This window comes from Ascaphus truei, chromosome 22 (genome assembly GCF_040206685.1).
Source record: "Ascaphus truei isolate aAscTru1 chromosome 22, aAscTru1.hap1, whole genome shotgun sequence".
Classification (NCBI taxonomy): Eukaryota; Metazoa; Chordata; class Amphibia; order Anura; family Ascaphidae; genus Ascaphus; species Ascaphus truei.
Window position 1 is genome coordinate 14,213,466 of NC_134504.1, and position 25,704 is coordinate 14,239,169.

General features: G+C 44.8%; 1 protein-coding gene across 4 annotated transcripts in view; it reads left to right on the plus strand.

The window, feature by feature from the left end:
* The first annotated feature begins 372 nt into the window (after nt 1-372).
* Nucleotides 373-25,704, plus strand: part of BAIAP2 (BAR/IMD domain containing adaptor protein 2) — a 71,097-nt gene continuing 45,765 nt past the window's right edge. For 2 of the 4 annotated variants that reach the window (XM_075580047.1, XM_075580048.1), the window contains exons 1-3: nt 374-570; nt 16,577-16,652; nt 20,607-20,693. In XM_075580047.1, coding sequence (XP_075436162.1) covers nt 502-570; nt 16,577-16,652; nt 20,607-20,693 — 232 coding nt within the window. In that variant the 5' untranslated portion in view covers nt 374-501. Of the gene's footprint in view, nt 571-16,576; nt 16,653-20,606; nt 20,694-25,704 lie in introns of all 4 variants that reach the window. The other 2 variants (XM_075580046.1, XM_075580049.1) reach the window with 2 other exon arrangements.

The window sequence follows — 25,704 nt, forward strand, 5'->3', positions numbered from 1 at the left end:
GCGCTGTGACATCACACGAGACAGCCTCTCACTTTCTATCACCAAGGAATCCCTGACGCTGCTCCCCCCCTCTCTCCCTCCTCTCGATCTGACACTGCAGACAGCCAATCACAGCCTCGGAAGGAGGAGGCCAACTACAACCCGTCCAATCGCGAGCGCTCGGAGGCGGGAGGCGGATTGGAAAACCGCTAGTTGCCTGGCAACGCATGGTGCGGCCTGCAGGAGGAGCCTAGCCGGGGCCTGGATTAGGAGGAGGTGGCAGGGGCCGGGAGGAGGAGAGGAGGCGGAGAGGAGGCGGGATGAGGGGCGGCTCCGGGCCGGGAGGAGGAGAGGCGGAGAGGCGGAGAGGAGGCGGGGTGAGGGGCGGCTCCGGGCCGGGAGGAGGAGAGGAGGGAGCGGCACTGGTGCGCGGTGCCGGCTGGGGGGGTATATAAACGGCTGCCCGGCTCTGAGCCGCGTTATCTGTCCTCCCAGCTCCGGGATTAGCGGCCCCTCCTCTGCATGGCACTGACAGGAGCCAGGATGTCGCGCTCGGACGAGGTGCACCGGCTCACTGAGAATGTGTACAAGGTGAGTCCGGGGGAGCGGCGGGGGGCTAAGCTTTGGGGTCTTACTGATTAGGGGGTCTTATTTTAGTCACATCCCTGTGAGCTGGGGGATGTAGTGGGGTAACTCGGGGGGGGGGGGGGGCATTTTTGTATCTAGGTTTGGTGGCTTTTGTGGTGTACCTGGAATATAGTTGCGCTGTCCAAAGAGTTGGAGGGATGGGTGCTGTTTTGGGGGGTCCTTGGGGGATGGGTGCTGTTTGGGGGGGTCTATGGAGTTGGGGGTATGGGTGCTCTTTTCTGGGTCTCTGGATTTTGGGGGGTGCTGTTCAAGGGGGGCTTTGTTAGGTGGTGGGGGTTGGCTGCTTGAGGATGTTGAGTGATCCTATGGTTGGGGGACAGACATTTTACAGTATTTTATCAATATTCATGAAGCGTCCACATATTCCACAGCGTGGTATATCGGGTGAATAACATACAATAAACAGAATGACCTATCAATGAACACAGCCCAATACAATAGGTACTGAAGACCCTGCTCTAAGAGCTTACAATCTAACGGATGTAATTAGGGATCCACCTGATGTTTGGGGCTGTCCGGGGGGTGCAGTGCTGATCAGTGGTGGAGCTGCAGAGAGAGAGAGCTGCTGCTGGCCTGTGACTGGGAGCTGTGGTTATCAAAGTGGTGGCTGCTGGACGAAAGGGGAGCGACCAGTCCCCACCGGGCACCTCTCCACGAATCTGCCATTCTCTCACTCGCTGGCGGTGGGACGGTCAATCCATTAGCGGAGAACATGCAGCTTCTACATCCCATGCACCTACAGAGCAAAACATTGGTCCTGAACACGTAGGGGACAGGAGAGCAAGGCAGAAATGTGAGGAAGTTCAGGACAGCACTAACTACTACTTCTGTACAGTTTATATATGGACCATATATTCCATCCACCCAAGTCCGCATAAGTGTTAGGACCATTTCCTTGTATGTTGATACATCTATGCTTATCTCCAATTCTACATGTTACCCTCAAGTAGTTATTTTCTGTCTTTTAATCTGTGGAGCATGATATACCGGGTTTGTTTTCTATCCAGAAGCAATTTTGTAGCATGCATGTTAGATATATATCTCAAGACACACCTGCTCTTCCCTGTGGCGTCATCTTGCCCAAAGCTGTTTATGAAGCAATACCTGGTCTGACAAGGGGATCTCTCTCTCCTGCTGCTCCTTGTTTCCAGTCCATGGATTTTCTTTCTATTTTTTTTCTTTCCACTTGTGGTTCTAGAAATCAGTTACTTATGCAGAGAAATGCATTGCAGTCCCCTCCGGCAGGAAAAGGATTAAGGACCTCTTCCTACGCAGCAAAGAGGCACACTATCATATCTTATTTTTATTACGTGTTTGGGAAACGCAGCATTTTCATTAACACCATTTACCAGATGTATGTTCATTATTGTCATAATACTCTGGAATATGTCATTTGAATTTGCTTGTTCTGTCAGTCCATTAAACAGTATGACAGTGGTAAAGATAAGTCAGGCCCGTGACAGCCTGTCTCTGACTCGTACCATAAGGCAGCCCAGGGAGAGCTATCATTATGTACCATTGATGCATCATATCTGTGTGTCAGTTGTTCCTACAGAATGTTGGTCATTGCTGTAGCAGCAGGGGTGCCTAATTTGACTACATTGCTTTGGGATGTAGGAATGTGTCCTATCAATTTAGGAGATGGTGGTTATTTTTCATTAGCAGCTTGTAAAAGGGGGACATTAATTTGTTGCAATTACGAAGGAACCCTGTGTCTCAGAGACTGGCTCTTGAGCAAGTGAATAATTACAGAGGGGTGTGGGACACTTGTTGCTTTGCTGCTGAAAGGCCCTGCTGCAACGTGCTGGGGGAAAAAAATGCTTCTAAAACCCAACCAATCCCTTTCTGTGCTTTTATTGCCACAAGGAATCCCAAAATGTGATCACAAACACTGGTAACTAAATGGTATCTTTTTACTGTACTTATTTATATAGCTTATAGAAATCCTCATCTCATTGGTAATAAGGATACAACAATGTATTTCTTTTACCTCCTGACTCTCTAAATCTCCCAACATACCACTTAGATTGTAAGCTCTCCTGGACAGGGATTTCCTTTCATTTTGATTGCATGTATTCTAATTTCCTGTACTGTGATGTCTCATTTGTAAAGCGCTGAGTACACTACATGCATAACTAGCAGTGATTTCCCCAGTTAAATGGGAAAATAAATTGAATGGCCTATTGAAAGAATGAAACAGATTATTAGCATTTACAAGCCAGCCAAGAAGGGAATATTTTTTTTTTTTTAAATTAATTATCTTGTAAAATTGCTTCAGTTTGTAGAAGTGACCTTTTTTTTGAAGGTTTGGTTAGACAGTTGAGGCTTTTCCAGTCCTTGTTCCTCTTTATAAATGCCTGTAGTGATTATATCCTACTGATGTAGTTCAGTGTTGACACTGCAGTGAACACGGCGGCCTTGTTTCATTTGGCGTATCTGAAAATACCAATATCGGATAGATTTTAGTCTTGCACTGCTACGGATACCTTGCAGGTTCTGCAACTTTTTTATTATTGGACCAAAACAATTGTTCTACATGACGTTCTAATAAATGTGGTGCCATTCCTCTGCACTCGTTTTGAAGCTTGGCAATAAATAATCCCATATGTGCTCACTTTGGAGGCTGCTACCAGATCTATCTAAATAAGACAATAAGAACCTGCTCTGCTGTGTAATGGCTTGTTCCTTTGTCTTGTGAGTCACTTAAGTCTGTTTATCTTGGCTGTTGCAGCATAACATGGTAACCTTTCTACACAATGCTGACCATTACATCTGTTCTAAGAATTCTCATCAAACCCCTTCATTTTATTTTGTTTCCCTAAAGCTAAATCTAATGTTAACTCACATGGTCGTAACATACAACAACAAACTTGAGTGCCCCTTGAGTGCTGAAAGTTTGTTTTACAATTGAGAATTTTTTTTTTTTTTTTTACTTTTCCAAGTGCACATTCATGAGACCAGCACTTGTCCTTAGGGCCGTAACAAACTGGATTAGTGTTCTGGAAAGTAGTTCAATGGTCTTGATTTAAACTGCTTTGGGGCTGTGTGTACCAGGCTGTGTTTGTCTCTCGACCATTGAAATTAATGAGCTTCTCTGAGGCATCAGAGCTGTCCTGCCAGATCTTATCACATGGAATGTTTTTGTGATCTGTGCTCTTTTTTTTTTTTAAGCCAGGCTCCATGCCTCCTCCGCCCCCTCACACTCGTTGCTCACGGAGGACTGTCCAGCCCATGGTACTGTATATGGATACTGACACACATGGACAGCGGTCTTGTATTCCTTTTGAAAAATGGAATGCTAGAGAAAGCACTTCTCTGGTGTAATGATAAATCAGAAGGTCAGGTTTGAAGGATATCCCAGCTTCAGCACAAGTGGCTCACTCCTTGATTGAACCACCTGTGCTGAAGCAGGGATATCCTTAACCTGATCTGTTGGGAGCCCTTGAGGACTGGAGTTGGCTACCCCTGCCCTTGTGTGTCTTGATAATTGGTACTGGGGTTATTTTTTAACGAGTATTCCTGAGCTAATGACTCCTTCCTTGTATAAAGTCAAGTGGTATTGCTGCAGACCTAGCAATCGGCTTTACAATTTAACTTAAGGGGGCATGGCTGCTTTAATTCTAGTCCTTTTATGGAGTCTGCAGGAGAAATGGAAAAAGCCAATTAACATGTCAGTTCAGCAATCTGGAAATCTGTCTGTGGGAGAAAGTGCTGTCACTTTCGGGTGGGAGGTGGATGGTGCGTGGGCTTCTGCTTCGGTGGATCTCCTCGAGGGTGGGGGAACCAATGTGTTCTCTCGCTCTCCAATATGATGTCTGCAAGCTTCTGTTTTAAACAAGCGTCAGCTCACCGCCCACGTAAAATAGGCTTGCCTCAGGCAATATGGCTAGGAAGCCCCTTCAGAGCAACTCCCCTGGATGTTACTGACTATATGAGGCAGCAGCAAACACAGTGAGCCATCTCCTCATAGGCTCTACTACCGCAAACAGCTGCCTACGTCTAAATGATGATAATTACAGGGAGAAGAAGGCGCTGGCACCTCACGCCAACCTACCCACCACCTCCTCCCCGTGTTGTGAATCATGCTCGCCCACCTTCTTGTAGCTAGAGAGAGGCTGTAATGGCTTGGGTAGCAACCAGACTGCAAAGTGTAACATTAAGCGGGGCTCGGGAACCCTGCAGGGAAACTGCAATCCTTACACTCTCTCTTCTCACCTCTGAATGAGGATAGGATGCTCTCTAGTCATTTTAACCCCTTCTTGGCTAGGGGGCCACCAACACATTGCATGCTCTTTGATGTGTTGGGTAGCCGCTTAGGAGCAAAACAAAGGAATTTGTATTTATTTATTTGTTGCCTCCATTTTGTGTTTGTCCATCAAAACTTGAACTAAAATGTTCTCCCAACATTTCAGAGGGAAGGGAGAAGATTTGAACTCTTCAAACGGATGGTACTAAAATCTTCTCTAGCACAGGGTAGAAGATTTCCCAGTAAATTGAATAGAGGACCAGCTTGATTGAGTTGTTCTAGCTTTGGAGTCAGACGCTTTATTATATTTGTTTTGCAGGATGTGATGTGCTATATTTGGCTCCATATGAAAGTTAGGACTAGATGACTGGACTCGATACACAACTATGGTGCCTTATACATACTAATAGACTCATTATATAAATCTTTATATAGCGTTTTACTGCAGTAATACATGTGATCTAGTAGGAATAAGCGATTCATACACCCAGGGAGGCTCTGCCCTGAAGAGCTTGCAATCTAAGTAGAGTAGTATAGATTAGATGAGTCATCGTGTACTTCTAAATTACTAGACAAACTCAGTCCTAGTTTAATATGGTTTCTGTAATGCTTAGTAGGAGACTGCACTGAGCTGTGTGGATAAGCAAAACTAGTGCTGAGCGAGCCTCTCTGGCACCTTCTAATATCTGTACCACAAGATACTGACTTTCTATGAACTTGGTCTTTTTGTGTTGGTGTCCACTGACAACTGAAAAACCTTCTAGACAACAAGCAGACACTTAGAAAGGTGACATCTACCCCTGGAGTGGGTCGGATGACAGGTGACATTAAATCTGAAGAAGATAGTGGTCCGGAAATCTGGATATCCATAGCGGGTTTCTCCCTCTTCCTGTAGAGGTGTTGGTGCATATGGGTAAACAGTCTTTTGTTTGTGTCAGTGACGAACATGTGAGGCTGACGCTTGCTTTTCCAAAAAAGGTTCATTGCCGGAAGTTGAGCCCATACCAGTCGTATGCTTTGTTCTCTGATGCGGTGTGTCCCCTCCTCCCATATTATTCTGTACCACCTCCCCCCCCCATATTACTCTGTACCACCTCCCCCCCATATTACTCTGTACCACCTCCCATCTGCACCACAGACAAGATATTCTCAGATTATTTTTTCTGCTGTTTACCGGTCAGAAAGCTCGATGGCGTTTAAGCACAATTGCGGACGACGTTCCACTACTGCATCCAGGGACTGCTGACCATACCAATTATCAGCGCTGTGTGTCCTGCTCCCTGGGCGCCTGCTTTGACGGCTCATTAAGCCGAATCTCGGCCATTGTTGGTTTGAAGGATATGTCTTTAGTAATCGAAGCGTGCCACTATTTCCTTCCCTGCTCCCCAGCCATTACTGTCCAGCTGTTTGACAGTGGTAAGTGTTTTCATGGAGCTGGCACACACTGCCTGGAGGAGAGAACCAGGTCTGCGGTAGGGACTTCATTAACCCTTATGTGATTGGCTTGGGACTGTTTTCACAGAGCAGCCAAGTGGTAAATGGTGCATCCAGTCTTACTCCTGGTAAATAAATACATATGAAATTCTTCTGTCGTTGTTGTAATATTTAACATTGTAAAGAAAAGGACCTACTAAACAATGCACAAACTCCTTTGTAATAGCATTTGGTAATTCCCTGAAATCGGTTCAGATGTCCACCTCCATGTTCCCATTTCTTTATGCTCATGAATGCTTACATTTTCCTGCACATGTTTAGTCGGAGGAGTGTATTTTGAATTTCTGTAGCTAAATTGCAGTTCATTGAAGTGTATGCAGGGCCGGCCATAGGGCGAGGCGACCGCCTTGGGCCCCGCTCCTTTGGCGTAAGGGGGATTGCGCTCCCTCGTGTCGGCGCCGGATCCAACTTCCACCTGACCGAAGGGGGGGAGCTCCACAAGTATCTGCATACATTGAACTTGACAGACTCGTGGAAAACCATATACTTCATACCCTGGTAGCTCTCACTCCTACTATGCTGGGGAGGTACTTGGCTTTATGGCCCATTATAAAGGATATAGTGAGGACCGCTTGCAGGGAAGCTATGATGCGATGACCACCAGTTGGACGGGCGGGCTCTAAATGAATATGGGTTGCAGTCTCAGCAACTCTGTGAGGACCGTGACGGTCAGGCTGCGATAGGGGCAACCCTTTTAGACCAGAACAAGTGGCATCCCTCTCACAACTCAAGTTCCCCATCCTCTAGCAGGTGCTATCTTAAAGGCACGTTCCTAACTGAAAACAGCAAACTGTGACAGGACGCCTTGATACACAGGACTATGCCCAGAAACGTATTTACAGGACTACCAGTGAGAACCCTGAGGAACCTTCTTCTAGAACATGGGGTGGGTCTATATATAGATAGATAGATAGATATCTATCTATCTATCTATCTATCTATGCTCCCGATTGTGACATCATGGGGTAAAAAGGAGAGGGGTGATTCCACGCAGTTAACCCCTTATGGCATTAACCCCTTTATAGAACTACTAGCCCCCCCCCAAGAGGGGATCGGCTACTGCTATTTAGTGACTTACTTCAATAGATATATATTCAGTCGAATTTTGTTGCAGAAACCCCTGAATAGCAGCAGGGCCTTTTGAGCTTTGACAGCTGTATGTATATAAAGAGAAAAAGCAGATGTTTAAACTGCATCAGGTAAAGGGGGGGGAAAAAAAGGTATTGGAGTGCACAGATAGAATATATATACTTATTACGTAGGTGAATGACCCTTTATAATGCGAAGAGTTACATGAATCCATAAGCACTTCCTGCCGCCATCACCTCTGGCGCAGTAACTCGGTCACAGAAACTTGTCCTTGTTGTTCTAAAGGGCGTGGGTGTGCGGACAAGCTAAGTGGTAATTAGGGTAGGTGTCTTTATTTAGAAATAGCCGTGCGTAGGTGGCGTTTTAGATCGGGCTTATAAAGTGGAATTGCTGTATTTTAATGTATTTACTAGCTGGGGAAAAATAACATTTGATAATTGCATAATAACCCGTGTGTGTGTGTGTGTATTTATCCATTAGCAAGATATATTTAGAAAAGTTTTATTAAAATGGACAGCTTGTTCCTCCAATGCAGCGAGCTGGTTTGGCTGGTTTGCCTGTGGATTGCCGCTCGTACTCATTCTCCGGGTCATCTCTCTTGAGAAGTGCTTCCTCACGTGTGTTATTTCCGTAGAGACGCGTTGCGACTCCTCGGGTCACGGCGTGGGCGGGGGCCAGGAGTTCCACGTCAAACAAAAACAAGTTATCTGCATTGAAAACCAACTCTGGATTCATTCTCTGTAGGGAGATGCATTGTGTCACTGTGTGGGCGTTCTCTGCACATCAGAAGCGTTGGGAGCAGGAGGAAGGTGGCAGAAGAATCTGATTAGCCATATAAAGAAGCTGCAAAGCTTTTTTAATACATAGGAACACTTTGCGTACTTGTTTCACAGGAGTATAGACACTTTTTATTGTGAAATAAATGGCAACACCAATCCCTATTATTTTTATGATCATAGTTGAATGTTTCACTGTTTAAATTGGATCGCTTAAGAAGCCCTTGAGGGGGTTCTCAACTCCAGTCCTCAAGGTCCCCCCCCCTGCCACTGATTGAGCCACCTGTGCTGAAGCAGGGATATCCTGAACACTTGATCTGTTGAGGGGGGGAGAGTGGGGTTGAGAACCGTTGACTTAATGCATAACACCTTAATTACAACTCCTATATTTTTATGTAGCCCCCTTTCACCCTGTATAAGGGAAACTACCCCTGCTGCCGTTACCTGCGTGGCTAATAAGAGGCTGGGAGCCTGGGGTGATCACGTTCGCTGGTACACAGTGCCTCCACCTGAGAGATCCTAACGTGGTAGGATTACCCCCTCACAAGACCGAAGTCAGTAAACACACACCGAGTATATAACAACGTATTTACTAACATATAAACAGACAACACTATAATAATGCAATGCAAGGCCGTACCCAGATAGTACTTCCACAGTGCAAGCCCACCGCCTTGTCCACACCCCAGTGAGGTTCCACCAAAGTTATGAGGGTGCCCTGGGCACCTAACCACCCGGTGTCCACAAGACAGGCCCACCCAAAGTGTGTGGAGTAGCGCTAAACACTGTGTGTGTGGCCGTTGGTGCACTTTGGCCTGGCCTACGACCAGGAAGGTATCAAACTATAGGGCGTTTATCAGACGGACCGCACAGTGAGCCCACGACACGGTCTCTCTAATCCTCTCGCGAAGGCGTCCGCCGCGGGTGTGTCCCTATAAAGTGTCTCTAGTTGCCTATGGTCTGGTCCCAGACTGCAGGCCGCGTGCGCCCTGCACTGGTGCCTTAGCCTTGTAGTGACAGAGGTTGGGTTAAGGGGAGCGTCCCTATCTGGGGCCTTCCCTATAGCAGCCACAAACAAACTAAGGTGAGTCGGGGCCTAGCTGGGATCTATGGGGGGGTCTCTGGCCTAGTCTAGGGATGCACTGCTCCCCGGACAATACCTTACCCCTTGCTGTCCCTGCTCCAACCGGCGCGGTCTTCAGCGCGGCAAAAGTATCCTTTCTTGCCGGCCGTAATCCCCGCAGCCCTATTGGCTCTGCTCCTGCATGTGATCAAACAGCCCCTGAGGCTGCTGGGACTTGTAGTCCCTTACGGCGCGTTTGTAATGGTGCCGCACTATTGAAGTACTGCCCATGCGCAAGACTTCCACTGTGCATGCGCTACAACCAAAATGGCGGTGCCAGGTGCGCCGCGGAGGTCCGGCGACTCGGTCACCCACCTACAGTCCTACCGCCGCGCTTCCTGGCGGTACCCGCACGCCTCGGCAGAGCAGCAGTAGCCTCCCCCTTCTCCACACCCGCATCGGAAGGAAAGGGGATCTGGCTAGATTTAGAATATCACTAGACTGCTTGATGTGTAGCTGAATGGGGGAATTGCAACACATCGACGAGAAACCTTAAAATGGGGTGTTGGGGGCACGCCCACTTTGCATTTTTACCCACCTAGAAAAAAAAAACACTGCAGAAGTATATGCAAGACTGAGGGGGCTATGGAGTTTAAAAAGGGTGGCAAAATATTAAATGTGTATATTCTTGGGCCTATCTTTGCAAAAGGTGAATATACCTGTAACTTGACAAGTGTAATAGTGGATGCCAGTTACCCCACACACCCCATGTTTGTAAAGTCCTTTATACTTGGGCTGCCGGTGCCATGTCTGTCTGCACTGTGACATACCAGGTTTTTTTTGTTGTTGCATGGGTCGTCAATGGGTTAATAGCTCAGCCTGGCATTCCTAATCCTGCTTACTCTTTATGGAGCATATGTATTGTTTAACTTGAGCAATGCTTAAAGGCCCATTTACCCATCTAAACCTGCTGTAGAGTTGAATAATTCGTCCAATTTAAGCCGCTATTATTTTTAACTTAAATTTTGCTTTTTAAAACTAATGCCAGCAGCCATTTTAATGGTGGCCAAAAGTAATTAGATTTGTTTAAGAGTAGAGCTGTAGTTACTACAGATTTGTCTCCTTTATACGCATGTGCGTATTAATCTAACCGTCCAAATCAAAAGCACAGGAGTCGCACAAGATCTGCATATTGCCCCCCTTCCCCAGGTGTACGTGGGACACACACACACACGCTGTGTGTGTGTTCTAGGAGTGCTTGGTAACTATTTGCAAAGCAGTGATTCATGTAATTGTTGGAGGACTGAGCAGAGATGAGTCCCTCTGTCCTGCCTCCTTATGCAAGTGCTGCAGTTGTGAAGCAATCTCTAAAGGATCACCCAAAAGTAGAAATTAGGGAATAACATGTCCTCTTGCACCAAAGGGAAATGATGCTCCTGTAAGTCACTAGGCTGTCACTTTACTATCTGGGCACTGTAGCACCAAGCACCTCTTGCTGCAAACAGTAGAGTAAATGTGCAGCATTCACATGCCCCTGTAATTCAGGGCGCTTCCTGATGATGCTAATCACTTGATCAAAAGGCCGTGAACCAAAAGTGTTTGCGACCAGCATTTCGATTGTATGCACCAAGTGATTAACCTCTTCAATGCTGGAGGGGGTTTCAACACTTCACAAGACGTAGAATTTTCCTTCGGCCCCTAAGCTTTGTGCATACAAGGTGTTTGCTGACGTTTCGATGAGGACACCTCCCTGCTCTTAATCTTCTGTCTCTTCCCCTCCTGTTCCTCGCACTTGCTGAGGATTCTGCCTAGCACTGAGCTGCACTTATCCTTAATAAGAAGGGGAACACTGAGTACCAGCTAATGCGAGGGGAGGGAGATTCAGAAGCTTTCTCTCCTCGTACAGAGACGCTGCTCCATTTTCCCCTTTTTGTTTTTCTGAAGATGAAAGTATAGACTGCTCTGCTTCTGTGACACGCAAATGTTATTCTCTCTGTGTGTGTGCTTTCAATCTCTGAAATCCTTGTGACAGCTGGATGGAGAGGCAGCAGCCTGCCCATTAGGGGTGTGTGTCCAGTCTGGCAGAGCTGCGAGAGGCGTTTTTGTTTTGGATCTTAAACGCCTCTGTTTTTTTTTCCCCTTAACCTTTGCACATGGTTCTTTTATTGATAGACCAGGTACACCGCTACAGTACTTAGTATAGTTTGTCCTCTCCAATGCAATCCTAGGCTGTCTAGCAATAGAGCTGCAAGCAATACAAACGGCAGCCACGGGCCTAGTCCCACTTCGATCCAAAACCGTGGACTTCTGATTTAAGCACCTTTCCTATTCATTGGAACAATAGTTTGTGAAAAACGTTTGCCAGGACAAATCCGTTGGACATGTAAACAGAACGCTGATATTGAGAATTGTCAGAGGGAACACAGCAGCAGAGAGCTCACCTTTTTTTTTATTTTTATCGTCTAGCGCCTTGCTTGTTGTGAAAGATTTCAGATATTATCAGTGTGCAGCTATTGTGTCTAGAAACAAAGCCCCTATCCCCCCAGTGTGCATTAATAATGGAAACTGAAGCTTGTGGCCACAGGTCTCACATTATTGGTGGAGAGGGAAACTAGAACAATTTGTGTGCAAAGAACAAAACACGTGTTTCTAGGAAACGTAAAGTGTGTGTGTGTGGCAATGGTGTGCAAGCTGTCTGTGCCAACGTGATGGTGTTGGAATCGCTGTTCTGTTGATCATGGCAGGATTAGCTGTCGGGAGCACTGATTTTTATACCATCTCATAACTCCAAGTTTTGTGGGAGATTGCGAAACCGCAGGGCGGTGCTTTATCACTGCAGGGAATGTTAAGCGCACATAGCGAGCGTGTCACTGGTTACACTCGTAAAGGAATGCTGTGACATTCACTGTGTAACATTGCCACAAGCACCTAACTGATACCGATACTGTAATTGTGTTATTTCCCAAATGTAAGAAGTGTTCCAAGTGTCTTGTTCACAACCCTGGGCATGATCACCTTTTTAGGTTTGTTATTAGCGTGACACCTGCAGTACTATTTTCAGGAAGCCGTGATTGTTTGGTGATAGTTGGGGGATTCTGGTTTTTAACCAGAAAAAAATAAATACCACCGACATCTCATTTTGCACTTCCAGTAAAACCGATTTTAAATGGGAATTACGCATCATTTTATTATTGAATTGGACCATATAGCAACACACCGGCTGTGAAGGCAACCCAACGAAAGTATGGAAAGGCAGATAAACACTGAATTCAAACGTGACCATTTTTTTTTCTGACACTAAAACACCAGATTATATCAATTTTATTTGACTTTTTTTAATTTATTTTTTATGCCACAAATAAACCCCACAATCCCTAGTCATAGTACAAATGTAATAGATCTCCTAACTTTACGTACCCTTTGCGGTTCTGTTTTCTTATCGTTTATCACAGTCGCGTACGACACACCTGAGCGCACGCGACCTATATACGGAACAAGGGTTAATACACAGCTTGCAAGCTGCTCCACTCTTCACCTCTGCAACGGTCCCTGAAATTAGTAATATCTCCCCTAAATCCATCCCCATATACTACGTCACAAACAGCACACAAGTGAGCACGTGACTTAGATATGAAACCAGGGTTAATACACACGACTACACTTGTCAACTCTCCTTTCGCCTGCGCGATGTAACTCAATGAGTTAATATTAACCCCTTAATTGTAATCATATCTATATGCTCCCACCACCCGAGATAGTTATGCAAATAAAATATGTAACATTTATATTTGCCAGGGTCCCAGGTCCCTATTTATAATAGAAAAAGCTATGCACTTAACACACAAACATCTGTTGTAGCAAAATGTGTCAGAAAATGAAAATACTCCAGAGCGTGCAACAGTTCATTCAGAGCCCAAAGCATAACTATTCAATGTTTTTTACTATATAACAATTCAGTGCTTGGATTACAGGAAAAAAGGATTATAAGACCATACAATTACAATAAATGTAGAACAGATTCTCAAAATAACAGGATAAAACATAAAATAGAAATCCCTATATACTGTATAGTACATTACCCAAATGGAATAGGTTTTCTCCCAGAGCAGTCACAGGCGCAGGAAGATGAGCGATCACGTGTTTGATCCAAACACACTTCTATTGAAATCATCTGATTTTCATAAACCCTTGCTGAGCTGTAAGTACACTTTTCCCCCATTGAAACAACATAAACACACCCGCCGTAAATCAGATGTTTGACCGTTTTACAACAGAGTAAAAAAACTCCTACAAAAACGACATTTGTATCCTGCCTCCAATATATAACCGCACTTATAACTTTCATTCTGTAATACTTACAGAAACGTGAGCTACATTAATAGATTTGGCTGCTCATCACAGTAGCAATGAGACTTATCATGATCATCTTAATCCTAAATTTGAGTGACAAATGGATATCTGTCTCTTAGCACCTCCTTAACCATGCAGTGTGTGGTGTCAGTAGCTGTCACTCTGACTCGATTACAGATTTGTAACTCATTATGCAGAGGAGATGACATCACATGATATTCTCATTTCTAATAAAGTCACAATCTGGTTGAATACTTTTAGCTACGCCCCCTGAACCTTGCAGACCCCCTCTTCCCCCACCCGAGAATTCCTTTGAAGGTAGCTCTAAAAGGGTCCTGTTTATAAAGTTGTCAAAAAAGCCATATTTTATTCCCACCTCTGGCAAACTGCCCTTATCTCGAGACTCTATCAGCTCCATACAGCCCATCTGGTACTTTAAGTGGGCCATACATGATAACCCACCAATTACGTTCTGTTTGAAGCGCAGCACAGATCCATGACAAGTCTTAAACCCCATACATTGTATTTTGAACCCCAACTTGTACTTTAACCCCTGAAGCACCAGATCTTGCGTTCTTCTCAAGGATGTCTTCTTTCTACCCCCTTTGTATCTAAAGCCCTCTCCCGCCTTAAACCTTTTTCACTGACTGCCCCACACCTCTGGAATGCCCTTCCCCCTCAGTACCCGACTAGCACCCTCTCTATCCACCTTTAAGACCCACCTTAAGACACACTTGCTTAAAGAAGCATATGAATAGCACTGTGAATATTCTGAACACAGAATACATAAAGATTGGCCCCCTGCAGACGCACTTACCAGAACTCCCTCCTACTGTCTCTGTACTTTCTACCTACCTACCAATTAGACTGTAAGCTCCTCGGGGCAGGGACTCCTCTTCCGAAATGTTACTTTTATGTCTAAAGCACTTATTCCCATGATCTGTTATTTATATTATCTGTTATTTATTTGATTACCACATGTATTACTACTGTGAAGCGCTATGTACACTAATGGCGCTATATAAATAGACATACAATACAGATGGATTAAAATACATAATATCTCATGATATATTATCGTGACAATCACCAAGAGGATGTTTCATTTGATCTTTATAAGATAGACACTGTATGAAGATGTGTATCTCATTTGCACATTTTATATTTTATTTATAAAAATGTTTTACCAGGAAGTAATACTTGAAAAACGAGAGGTAACTCTCAATGTATGTCCTGGGCACAGTTATGATGACAAATACATGGTTACAAATACATAGCTACATTTTAAGTGAACAGGGTTATACGTTATTTACAAGACATTGCATGCACAGTTAGAGATAATGTTATACGCGTATGTAACAGACCAGATTAAAATGTGAGACAGCTTTTAGTTTTGAAAGAACTTGGACTGGAAGATTGCTAGAAACCCCGGCGATTTTGATGGAGAGATCAATGTCTGGCTTTCAGAGTTTTTAGGATCCGTTTACGGAGGTTCAGAAGCCGGGTGAGAGCCTGTGATTTCCACAATACCCCGCTAATAACACCTGCACTACTTGCAAAGGGAGCTGCAGTTACAGTGATTGAATGACACACCAAAAGGAGGAGACCTTTTTTTTTTTACTGCCATTTATAGTTCTGACAAAGCTCCTTTTCACTGGTGGCCTGTTTACTTCACCTGGAGTCGGGTGAACTGGGGATTATATATTCTGCTAATTTAAACCCTCCCTGGGTTTTATTGTATAAATGTCCGAATCAGTGGTGGCCAAAAAACCTCATTGGACGTTGATGGGGATTTTCATCTGAGAATAGCCCCTTGGGTCTATGTAGAATTACCCCCCTCCACCCTACTATCTACCTGCAAAAGGGGCAAGGTTTTAGCCTGTTAGACATCGATTTGTTGCTTCCCCCCCCCACCCCTTGTATACCACACAAAATGTGGAAGGGCCACCAGAAGCCCAAGATATGGTGAAACGTTTGAGCTGTTCACCTTTTTGACCTCTAACTGATGTATAACCTCCTTAAATGTCATTCATACCATTACTAAATTTTCTGAACCTTCCAAACCTCCATAGTTTATTGCTGGAAATGAAGAGCTCGGGAGTTAAGTGACACCCATTACACAATCCTTTCAATGATCATGCACACATAATATAACAAAAATTAACAAAGGAGGGGGAAGGGGGTCGGATAACTTTTTATTGGACCAACATGCAGTTGATCTCTTTCAAATTTTCCAACCTCTCGGGGTCCTTCATACCTGATGAAGGATCCTGAGAGATTGGAAATCTTGTAACAGATCAACTGCTTGCTGGGCCAATACAAGGTCTCGCACCCCCTCCTCCCTCTCCCCCCTGTTACTACATGGAAGAAAAGACCAACACGGCGATCCGCCACGCTTTGCTTTTATATAATAGGAGCAGTTGAAACACTGGTTAATTGACCTTTTTTAGTGTAATGTTATAGTGTTTCATATCCTTGTGGGCAAATACCGACCGACTCCTCTGGCAAGTTTAAATGGTTGTGGCTCACTATCGGTGAATGCAGACACAGCCCAGGGGCGGGCAGTCCTCAAGGGCCACCAGCAGGTCAAGGATATCCCTTTTTTAAGGATATCCCTGCTTCAGCACAGGTGGCTCAGTTGCTGAGCCACCTGTGTCGAAGCAGGGATATCCTTAAAACCTGACCTGTTGGTGGCCCTTGAGGACTGGAGTTGCTTGCCCCTCAGTACAGCCTGGAAGTAACTCTCATTGCTTTTTTGGAATGTATTTGTGGATGGTCTCCCTTGTTTTGGTTCGTTTTCTAGGTGCAGCTTTTTATTGCAATACGTACCTTCATGTGTCATTGGAATACGGTATATCTGATCGCAGGTATGTTGACCAAAACTTTTATATATCATTTTTTATTTATATATATATATTTTTATTGTTTCAGACGATTATGGAGCAATTTAACCCCAGCCTTAGGAACTTCATCTCCATGGGGAAGAACTACGAAAAGGCCTTGGCAAGTAAGTGAAGTCCTGGAAACAAGCACATACCTGTCACATAATTCAGGCTCCATGGGGCTACGTGGTGCTCCGTACACAGAGCGGTGATTTTTCCGCAGAGCTTTCACCTGAATATAACGTCTGGTGCAGCCCAATTCGATCTAATGGACATGTTAAACCTTGCGCAATTTGTTTTTTTTTTCTTTCATTTGAACACCTACAATTTTGAGTTCTTATCCTAACATTGGGGGGGGGGGGGGGGAGGGGGAGAGAGAGACGGAGCGTTTCATTTAGATTCACAGAACGCTTTCAATGGGTTTCATTTGGTTAATCACTGTGTATACGTTAATATCACCCAGACTCCTCTGGTGCTGTATGTCAACCAAGCCCGGCACAGTAAAGGTCTCCTGTCCATTGTGTCTGCTGTAGTTGTGCTGTTCCTACCTGCCATAATGCAGCAGATGAGGATTCTGCAGCGCTGGCTAACCTAAGCCCATATATTTACTGTCGTTTAGACTAGAAATCTGCTATCTGATCAGCCCACTATGCATTCAGCACAGTCTGCTGCTTACTCTGTGCTGGATTCATAAGGTTTAATAGGCATGTCCTTTTTATTGTCATGCCTTTCTTCCACACAGTGTGTGCCGCCTTTTTTTTTAAGAGCTGCCAAGCCCTTTAACAACACATTTTGACACGGCAGACCCGCAACCTCCTACAGTATGTACAGCACATTACTGTGTTACATTAATCAAAACAATATGAGCCCTAACCGCTTTCTAGACTATATCATTTATAATCTTGCAGTATCAAATTGCTAAACGTGTTGAATTATTCAAATATAAGAATATTGGGGTCTTGAGTAAAATATATATCTGCTACTACAACATTTTCCCCTGACTCCTGATAACCAGCGGTTCTGCCGGAACACAGGTTAAAAATACAAACCCAATGAAACCGCAGTACCAGGCAAAAACCAGCAGTTAAACACCATACGTAGTGAATTTGGCACGTATTTGAATCTTCTTTACTCTTCAGAATAATGTAGTCTCTTAAGGAATAATTTTGTCATTTACTTCTGTGACATTTAATTTATTATTTTTATTTTGTTATTATAAGCACTAAGCTTCCTATCAGTTATACTCCTAAGGACTGCAGGCAGCTTATCCGATATTAAATACTACTTTAAGATTAGCCGAACAAAATGAAGCTCGCTGTGCCTCTAATAAAGTTTCCGAATCCTCGTTTTATGGCTGGACGTATATAAAGAGCTGCCAGCAGTGAAAAACGTAAGAGGCAAGTTTGACATTGATTCTGGATTCTGTTTGAATGCTGAGAGACATAAGGACACTTTGTGCAAATGCTGGTCTCCTGCACTGACTGCTATGACCTGCCGTCTTCCGCACAGTCTCCTGCACTGCTGAGGTTACAGGCTCTCTGCCATTTTTAATCACATTCTACCAGTGTAATAATGTCAGACCGCTCATATTTTTAATGTAACAAATCTTTATGAAGGTCATATTGCAAAGAAAAATAATAAAGTATTCCCGGCAAAACTGTCAATTAGGCCAATGCTCCCACGTAAGCTAATCATGTTCTCTGTTTTTCTGTCAGTGTCTTTCTATTACCCCTTTTCTGTTCTGCACTTCTGTCTCCGTAACCTCTTCGTGGGACAGTCGTCTGTCACTTTTGCTTTCCTCCTTGTTTAGTTGAGGGTGTTGGGGCAGAGGAGCGTTTGAGGGCCTGTGAGACTGAGACAGGCAGGGGTTTGTGCTTGGGCCATGTACATTCCTGCTGTTTGTGCTTTTATATACAGTAGGCAGATGAACGTTTCACTCATGACGGTTATAATCCATATTAAAGTACTAGTTGCATCCATTATTTTTGTTCTTCTAGTTGTGCCAAATCTGCTAGTGATTTACAAAGACCAGTGGGATGCTTGAATGAAACTTCCCTAGGTTTTTCCCGAGCCATCCCATGTTCCCCTAGGCTGCCTACAAACAGATTATTTGCCTAGTGTATTAAAGCCTTGAAGCATGAGTAACCGTCATGAGTCAAGATCTACAGTACTAATCATGTAGAATTTAGTCTGCTCCTGCCTGTGAAAAATATGGCCTTTGGGCTTTGTTTGCGTTGGGACTAGTTCAGGACATGAGCGTTTGTATTTTGCTGTCTTCTGGTTCTGTTTCCTGTTTGTTTTGTTTTTTTTATAGATCAGGCATGTAATCCAGCAATACACGTTCAATTCGTAACTATAGTTTTGATCCTTCTGTCTGTCACAGAACTATAGTGTTCTATTATGTTGCTGTTCTTGTCTGCTTGCAAGATGGGGGCACATGCGCTTTGGTGTACTTGTGTGAAGGTGATATCCACATATCCACACACATTATTCCGGCTTTTGGAGAGAGGGGGACTTCTGTGTTTCTTCTTTTTTTCTGGAAGCATATACAATTGAAACGCTGTCCTCAGTTCCCTACCTGTAGGATTCACCAGACACTCTACTCCTAGTAATGCTGAGAAATACCATGTCTTCCATCCAGTGATCCATACAGATCACACAATCCTGTTCTAGTCCTTTCCTGTTCCTCGCGGGATAATGTGATTCCTAGGAGAAGAGGCAGAATCAGGACGCCTCTGTAAATGCAGTGTAATATTTGTTACAGAACTACTCCAGGTTTCTATGCTGCGGTATTTATTTGTCAGTATAGCTGCAGATTGGTAACCTAATCACAGACATGTTGAAATGTGATCTCTCTCTGCTCTGCGTTTCCAAGCAAACACATTGTCAACATGTACAGTTTCTGTTTAAACCTTAAGCCCAGTGCTGACCGCCCATGCAAGACACACCTATATGATTAACAGTAACCACGTAGTGATTAGGAGGCGGCTTGCAACATTCGTTATCAAAGAAGTATACAAATTTAAAGACGTGATCGTTATGTGAGGCCGCATTGCAAGGAAGAACTCGGTCTTTTTTTCTGTGGCAAATTCTAATCCTATTAACACATTGGCCCTTCTACAAACTACATTTACGATCACGCCGATATGCGCAGAAATATGGGGGGCTTTCTGTGCGGATACAGAATAAGGGCCAATGTTTTACATGAAGAGGAACATGTTTTCGATAACGTAGGAATCACAAGTAATGGGCTGGTTTTTTTTTTTTTTTTTGCTGGACAACGACTTGAAAATGCTCCCATTGAGCTAGGAGTGCCTGGGTTACAATGAAGAGCGGGTGGACTGCGCTTAATCTAAATATAATTTAGAATTATGCGTGAAATAAGAGCAGTCGGCACATAGTGATTCTGAAAACATGACTTGCGGACCTGCCTGTCCATTCCTACTGGAGAGCAGTGTGGAACCATCATTTGATTAAGCAGTCACAGTTAAAGTGAGCCCTAAATTAGGCAAAAGGAAACATCCATAATTGGGTGTTGACGTTGCTCATAACAGGACACACACACACACACACACACACACACACACACACACACACACACACAGCATGTGGTGGATTTCAACTCTTGGGGCACTTAGAAGGCTGCATATCAGAGCGTTGGGGATGAGGCATAGTAGGGGGTTTAGCTGGATCACTCTTGCTGTTTGTCTTTAGCTGGATCACTCTTGCTGTTTGTCTTTAGCTGGATCACTCTTGCTGTTTGTCTTTAGCTTCCAAGAGAACAGGAGCCACACAGACAAACTGCTCCTGGTTCTGCTCGCACGGCTGCCACACCTTTTGCTGATGAATGAGTCTTCTTCCTGCCGCCATCTGTACTAAATAACAGCAAATATTTTGTAAACAAAAAAGGCGACACTTGCTGGCGTCATGAGGGCGGGGGGGGGGGGGGGGGGGTTGACGTGACGTGACGGTCATTATGCCTTGCTGCAATTTTTATTTATTTTTTATCCTTTTTTATTTTTATTTTTTGAATTTTATATAATTTATGCAATTTTTATTTATTTTTATTTTCTTTTTAGGTGTAACGTTTGCAGCAAAAGGCTACTTTGATGCTCTGGTAAAAATGGGAGAATTGGCCAGTGAAAGCCAAGGCTCCAAAGAACTTGGTAAGTGAGGCAGCTGACTGCTATAGCTTTTTAGAGCCGAGCCGCGGAAACTAAGCAATAGGTGACTCCAGATCACCAAGATTGTATTAATATGCCAGGGGATGCTTGCTAGTGTGAGCACAGCTACCATTGGCCAATCATCTGGACTCAAAGAAAATTGTCATTTATAGAAATTTATTGAAAAATTTTTTTTTCCCCCCCCTCCTGTTTTTAATGTAATAAGTAAAAACGTATCTTTTGGCTCCCAATGATCAGAGAAGAACGGTGAGCGCATAAGAAGAAAAAAAAAAATAGAATAATAAATAAACGGGATAAGTGTGTAACCACAGATATACACACAAGGGGATGAAAGGGTGCAATGGAACAAAAAGCTAATAGTAGCTCAACTCACACGGACATGTGTGAGCAACTCCTATCATAGTTTCTCTCGGCTCATGCCTCCAAAACGATCCCTGTCACATCTAGGATCAACCCAGAACATACCTGAAAACGAGAGGTAACTCTCAATGTATTACTTCCTGGTAAAATATTTTATAAATAAATAATAGCTGGTTCTCACAGGGTAGTCCCTCTCGTGAAGTTCCAAACAGGGGGCGACAACCACAGGTATGTGTGAAAAACGATAATTTATTAAGCATCCAAAACTTACCACTTGAAGGGAGCGCTGAAGTTTCCCCACTTGTATTTTGGCTCCCAATGCAATGCTGTGCTTGTTGACTAGGCTTTTTATTTATGTTAAATATGGATCGTGTTCTCCGCCAAACGCATACGCATACGTACACGGTCTGGGAAATGGCATGAATGTTTTCTTTAGCGCAGGCGTGCCCAACTCAAAGGCCACCAGCAGGTCCGGTTTTAAGGCTATTCCAGCTTCAGCATAGGTAGGCTCCGTCGAGGATTGAGCCACCTGTGCTGAAGCACGGATTACCTTAAAACCTGACCTGTTGGTGGCCTTTGAGGACTGGGGTTGGCTACTCCCGCTTTCGAGTTTTGCCTGCAGTAGTTGTAGGGAGACATTGGGGACCAGATGCAAGTATTGCCCTTGTTGCTTCTGTGATGCACAGGTAGGAAAGACGTCTTGGTGTCAAAAGGCCAAAGATCACAAAGCACCACTGTGTGGGTATTGCAGGATCTCGCTCTAAAACTTGTGTCCAATTGTTAATCTCTGCCGCCCTTCTCCTTCTATGTGCACTTTTCCAACAAAATTAGCCAAGTTTAAAACAATACCATTTTAAACAATGGTTTCTCGGTCAAAACTGTATAATTTAAAGCAGCAATCCCCCTCAAACAATAACCAACTCCCTCCCCCCCCCCAACAGAATAGGACGCAGAAGGCCCTCTCCGGAGCGGGTTCACGCTAACTTGAACCTCTGGGGGTCTCCCAGGCTCTTGAGATACAGAGAATAGCGTTTTAAAGGGGAATTGTGGCTTCCTATTGGCTGGAGGTTTGGGAGCCATATTGTTTCCCCCTGGAGGTAGACTTAAACCCGGTAACTTGACGGTCAGTATTATGGGAATTAGCAGGTCCTGGAGCTGCAAATAGTAATGAAAAAATAAATATGGGAGATTGATAGAGGCAAATGAAACGGTATATTCTATTTTCTGCTCTTTTGCATGCATGTCATATTATTTAAATCCTTCTAGTTTGGGGGGAGTCCCTTTCACTATGCACATTGAATTCCCGGGACATTGTAAGTGCGCAGGGCGCTCATTACCTGTTTGTCCTCACTTGTATGTAGCTGTTTTTCAGGGTGCTCCCCCCCCCACCACCACCAACACAAAAGGTCAGGTTTTCAGGATAATCCTGCTTCAGCACAGGTGGCCCAATCTGTCCCTGCTTCAGCACAGGTGGTGCAGTCTTCGACTGAGCCACCTGCACTGAAGCTGGAATATCCTTAATACCCAATGTGTTGGGGACTGGAATTGAGAACCCCTAGGTTATGTAATGTACATAACTCTGTACCCCATTGTACCGCGCGGTGGCCTATGTTGGTGCTTTACAAAAGAACAATAATAATATTCACATGCACGAATCCTATAGCACAGAGTTTTGAGGTATGGAATGGAGCACATGCAGTATCCATATATCAGCGAACTAAATCAAAGGGGTTTTTCTCATTCAGGTTCAGTTGTAATATGGTAATGAAAAGCTCTATAGTGCTTTTATGTTGTAAACTGCTGTTTAATTTGCAGTAAATGAACAATAAAAAGGGGGAAGCTGACGTTTTTATCTAAAACTGGTGGTTGTTTGTAATAAAGCTCCTGCGCAGAATGTAATCTCATTATTCGGGCAGAATGAGGACTTTTTGTTGTCCCACAAGTCTCCCCGTGACTGGCTTGTATATAATACTGTGAAGCAGGGTAACGCACAATGACTGAACGTAACTTTTTATCCAAATGGATGGAAGTTACTGCATTATTAACGAATAAGTGCGCCCGGTGTAACATACGCCGATCTGGCAGATCTTATAGGTTATCAATGAAACATTACTCTTTGTTTTTGCGCCTTCCGGTAATGCCTTGCTGTCTCTTGTCCTCTCTTCCCCACCTTACTCTCCCCTCCATCATGCCCTGCACCTCTTTGCACTCTCTCTCTCCTCCCCTGTATTTGCACTCCCTGCCTTACTGTGTCTGCTCCTCTCTGTGCCCACTACACTCCCTCCTCTCCTTGCGCCGTGATTATACCTAACATCGCCGGCGTTGTCGCGTGGTACGATGCGGCGCAAAAACCACAAAGCTGCAATCCAATTGAGGTAAACATACCACGAGCGACGTGCGCGCCGCCTGAAGCTGCAGGGCGGCAGGCTGGAGAGGGAATTTGTTTTGGGCAGGTGACGGCTGCATCATGTGGGCGGTCCAGCCAATCAGGGTGAACCGCTCACGACCACACCTCCCTGTCTCCTCTGCTGCTCTCCTCTCCTGTCTTCCCTGCATGATCAAGATGCCGCTCGGCGGCAGCATGAGGGCGATGTCACCAGGTCGCGCTCTCGCCCAGCGGCATCTGGTATCGTACCCTTACTGCCCGTTTTTTTTGGGGAGGCACGTGGAATTGGAGCGTTAACCTCCTTTTTATTAACCATTGCGCTGTCTGTGGGCATGCAACTTTAAGGCCTATCTGGCAGCATAGGAGTTAAAACTGGTTATTGGGTCAGCCATATATTCTGAGCTCCCCAGCATTGGGAGGGTTAAACTCTACTGTCTTACCCCCCCCCCCCCCCTTTTCTCTTCGTCTGGCCCTGACGGACACATCAACGAGGGAGTCTGGATGTTCCTAGGAGTTGGTCACTCTGGATAACCGCACTGCTTGAACCACTCCACGGGCCGTGTGAGTGGGTTATATATTTATTACTTCACCAGTTTGAATTCACTTGTCTGTATTGCACTATTTTTGTATTTTTATTTCCACATATTCCTGGATCTATTTGTGCTCCCGAACCCCATTTCTACCACCTGTGCTATAGCGGGGATAAAAAATATAAAAATCTGACCTGTTTGAGGGTCTTGAACTGCAGTGGGGTACCCCTGTCTTTGAAGAGGCCTATATCTAGCTGCAAAGTCTGAGAGGAGTTCTTCAGTTCACTGGGTATGCTAAACCTGAATATTCAGCTCCATGAAGAGGCTCTTTGTATTTTCTCTTCTAGCAAAGCTGTAAACAATACACAGTGACATGCTTTGGTATCGTGTTTTTGTGATTTTGTTACAGTATATTTATCCTTGTGTTTGGTTCCCTTACATCTTGAATCTGCTTGATCAGCAATGGCCATGAAATGGCAACTTCTCCTTCCTCTATTTCTGGGTCTGGCTTGTGGAGGTTCACACATTTTTTTTAACTTTTCTAATTGAAGCGGTGAGGATCTTGCATACAAATGAAGTGAGTGCGAGCGTGTGCTTAGCCCCAAAGTCCAGTGGAATACCTTCTTATTCATGCAGTGCAGCAACAAACTGTTCCTTTGCGCAAAATGTAGCTTTAATATGTGTAACATTGCACAACACTTATTGTTATAGGATTCAGGAGTGTCAAAACCCATTGTGGGTCTGTGCTTCAGTCATCATACAACTTTGAGAGATGAGGTTCTCTGGTAGATATACTTGGTATGAAAATAGACTGCACCCTTCACCTCCCTAACTGCTGTAAGGTTTATTAGAAGTGTCCTTGGTACATTGTACAGTAGCTAGAAAGATCTATGAATTGCAGTGACAATTGTCTTAGGCCAAGTCCCTGGTGGTGGCTGCTGCTGCATGCGCGCCTGGTGTCGCGTGCACAGCTTAAAACCGCGGTCTGTAGGGAGTGATGGGTGGCGAGGGTGGAGGGGCGCAGCCATGACATCAGGCACAGCCCAGCAGCTTAAAACACTGTGCTCTCATTGGTCCAAGCTATCTGCCCTGCTATTGGCTCCCAGCGCACCACGTGACAGCGTCGCCGCACGAGAACACAATGGTGTTGTCTCCCCTGCTGGCTGACGCGCCACCGCACTGCGTGAGCCAACACGCGAGAGGACGCTGGGGCTTGCCTGGTTGAGGCTAGTGACTGGTGTGTGGCGTGCGCGGCCGTCACCCCCCGGGGACCTCGCCTTACCCTGTAGACATGCACTCCCACTGGAGCTCAAGCCCAATGGCGGCTGATCGGAGGCCATTACTCTCTCGCCACATTACTTGGATTTCTTCATACCCTAAAAAACTGTCGTATTTTTTGTCCGCTTCTAATTTAAGTCCGGTTGGAACAATTCCTCTTGATATTGTGACATTCTGACACATTCGTTCCCAAAGCTCTGCAGGATTATAAACCAACGATGTAGGCTGACAAGTGCCCTGTTTTGTGTATCACAGCCACTTGTCTGGCTTTGTCTTTAACCTCTTTAGTGCTAGAAGTAGTTTAACACCCTTTATTTAGGGTGTTTATGTATAGAACAGGGGTGGCCAACTCCAGTCCTGAAGGGCCACCAACAGGTCAGGATATCCCAGCTTCAGCACTAGTGGATCAGACTTTCACTGAGCCACTGATTGAGCCATC